Below are 1262 nucleotides of genomic sequence, written 5' to 3' on the forward strand. Positions count from 1 at the left end.
CCCAGGGCCCGCGCCGAGGAAGCCGGAGAAGGAGCCGGGGCCCGGGGGCGGCGGGGCGGCGGCGGGGCCGGGCGGGGGCGCGGGCAGCGCGGGAGCGGCCCCGAAGCCGAGCTGCTGGGACCGAGCCGCGGCCATCGCTGCGCGAGCCAGTGCGCCACCCAAGGGGCGCGGGCCCCCGGTTATAGGGCGCGGGCCGAGGGGGGGGGGGGCGGCGCGCTCAAAGGGCCGGGCGCGCGGAGACCCGTGTCCCCCCCGGGGGCCAGCCCGCCCCCAGCCCCGCCAGACGCCGTGGGAACTGCCGCTTCCGCCGCCGGGGGCGGGAGGAGGGGAGGCGTGAACTTGGGCCTCACCCCACACACACACACCGCCCACCCCCGGCGACCCCCGCCCGCCCGGCCCGCCGGCCGCAATCCACATCCCCGGGCCGGCCTCCCGCTCGGCGGCGCGCCGGGCCGGGTCAGCGACCCTTGCCCGCGTCCTCGGAGCTATTTACTTACCCCCCCCCCCCCCGGCTACGTGCCAGACCAGGTACCAGGTTGGTCAAACAGCCCGGCCCCTGCCCTCCGCGAGCCGCCGCCGCACATCCTGAATCGGAAGGGGGTGCAGATTAAGGGGCGGCAGAGGGAGGCAGCGGCCTCACCGGGAGCGAGGCGCGGACCCTTTGGAATGCCCGCGGGCCGAGGAACAAGGGTCCCCTGGGCGCGGCGGGCCTGAAAGCGCGCCCACGTTTACAGACGCGTGCCCGGGCCTTTCCGAGGGGGTTCCAGCGATGCTCACGGGCCGTTTGACGGATGGGGCCCCGGGAAGTCTCCGCGCCGGCCTGCCTCTGCCCCGGGGGGCCCCATTCCAGGTTCCCGTTTGGTCCTGATGTGTGCTCTGGCCCTGGTTTGCGTCTCTGCCTCCCCTCCTAGACTGTAAGGTCTGAGGGCGCAGGCACCCATTTCTCCTTCTCCTTCAAGTCCCGACATCCACTGTGCGTGAGGCACCGTGCCGGACCTTCCCTGCACGCCCCTTGCACTGGGTGCCTCTGAATTCACTTTATGGGGAGAGAAACGCAGGATCCCGTGTGGGAACCGCTCCGCCCAAAAGAGGAGTCGGAGGCCCCGGGCTTCCTGCTGCCAGAACCTGAGCCCCGACTTGACCAGGACGGTGCAAGGTTGCTCTCTGTCGGGAGGGTCCTTCAGGGCAGTGTCCCTGCCTGTCTGTCCATCCTGGAATACTGTAAGACCACCCCAGGAAGGCCTTGGATGTTTCCGTCCTGG

The 1262-nt window shown here is 72.1% G+C and overlaps 1 protein-coding gene across 1 annotated transcript in view; it reads right to left on the reverse strand.

Annotated features, from left to right (window-relative positions):
• Positions 1 to 135, reverse strand: part of MIXL1 (Mix paired-like homeobox) — a 2120-nt gene extending 1985 nt beyond the window's left edge. The window contains exon 1 of the mRNA XM_044916201.1: positions 15 to 135. Within this exon, the coding sequence (XP_044772136.1) occupies positions 15 to 135 (121 nt within the window). The remainder of the gene's footprint in view (positions 1 to 14) is intronic.
• Between the last annotated feature and the right edge of the window lie 1127 nt (positions 136 to 1262).

Source organism: Neomonachus schauinslandi, chromosome 6 (assembly GCF_002201575.2).
Source record: "Neomonachus schauinslandi chromosome 6, ASM220157v2, whole genome shotgun sequence".
In the NCBI taxonomy this organism is placed as follows: Eukaryota; Metazoa; Chordata; class Mammalia; order Carnivora; family Phocidae; genus Neomonachus; species Neomonachus schauinslandi.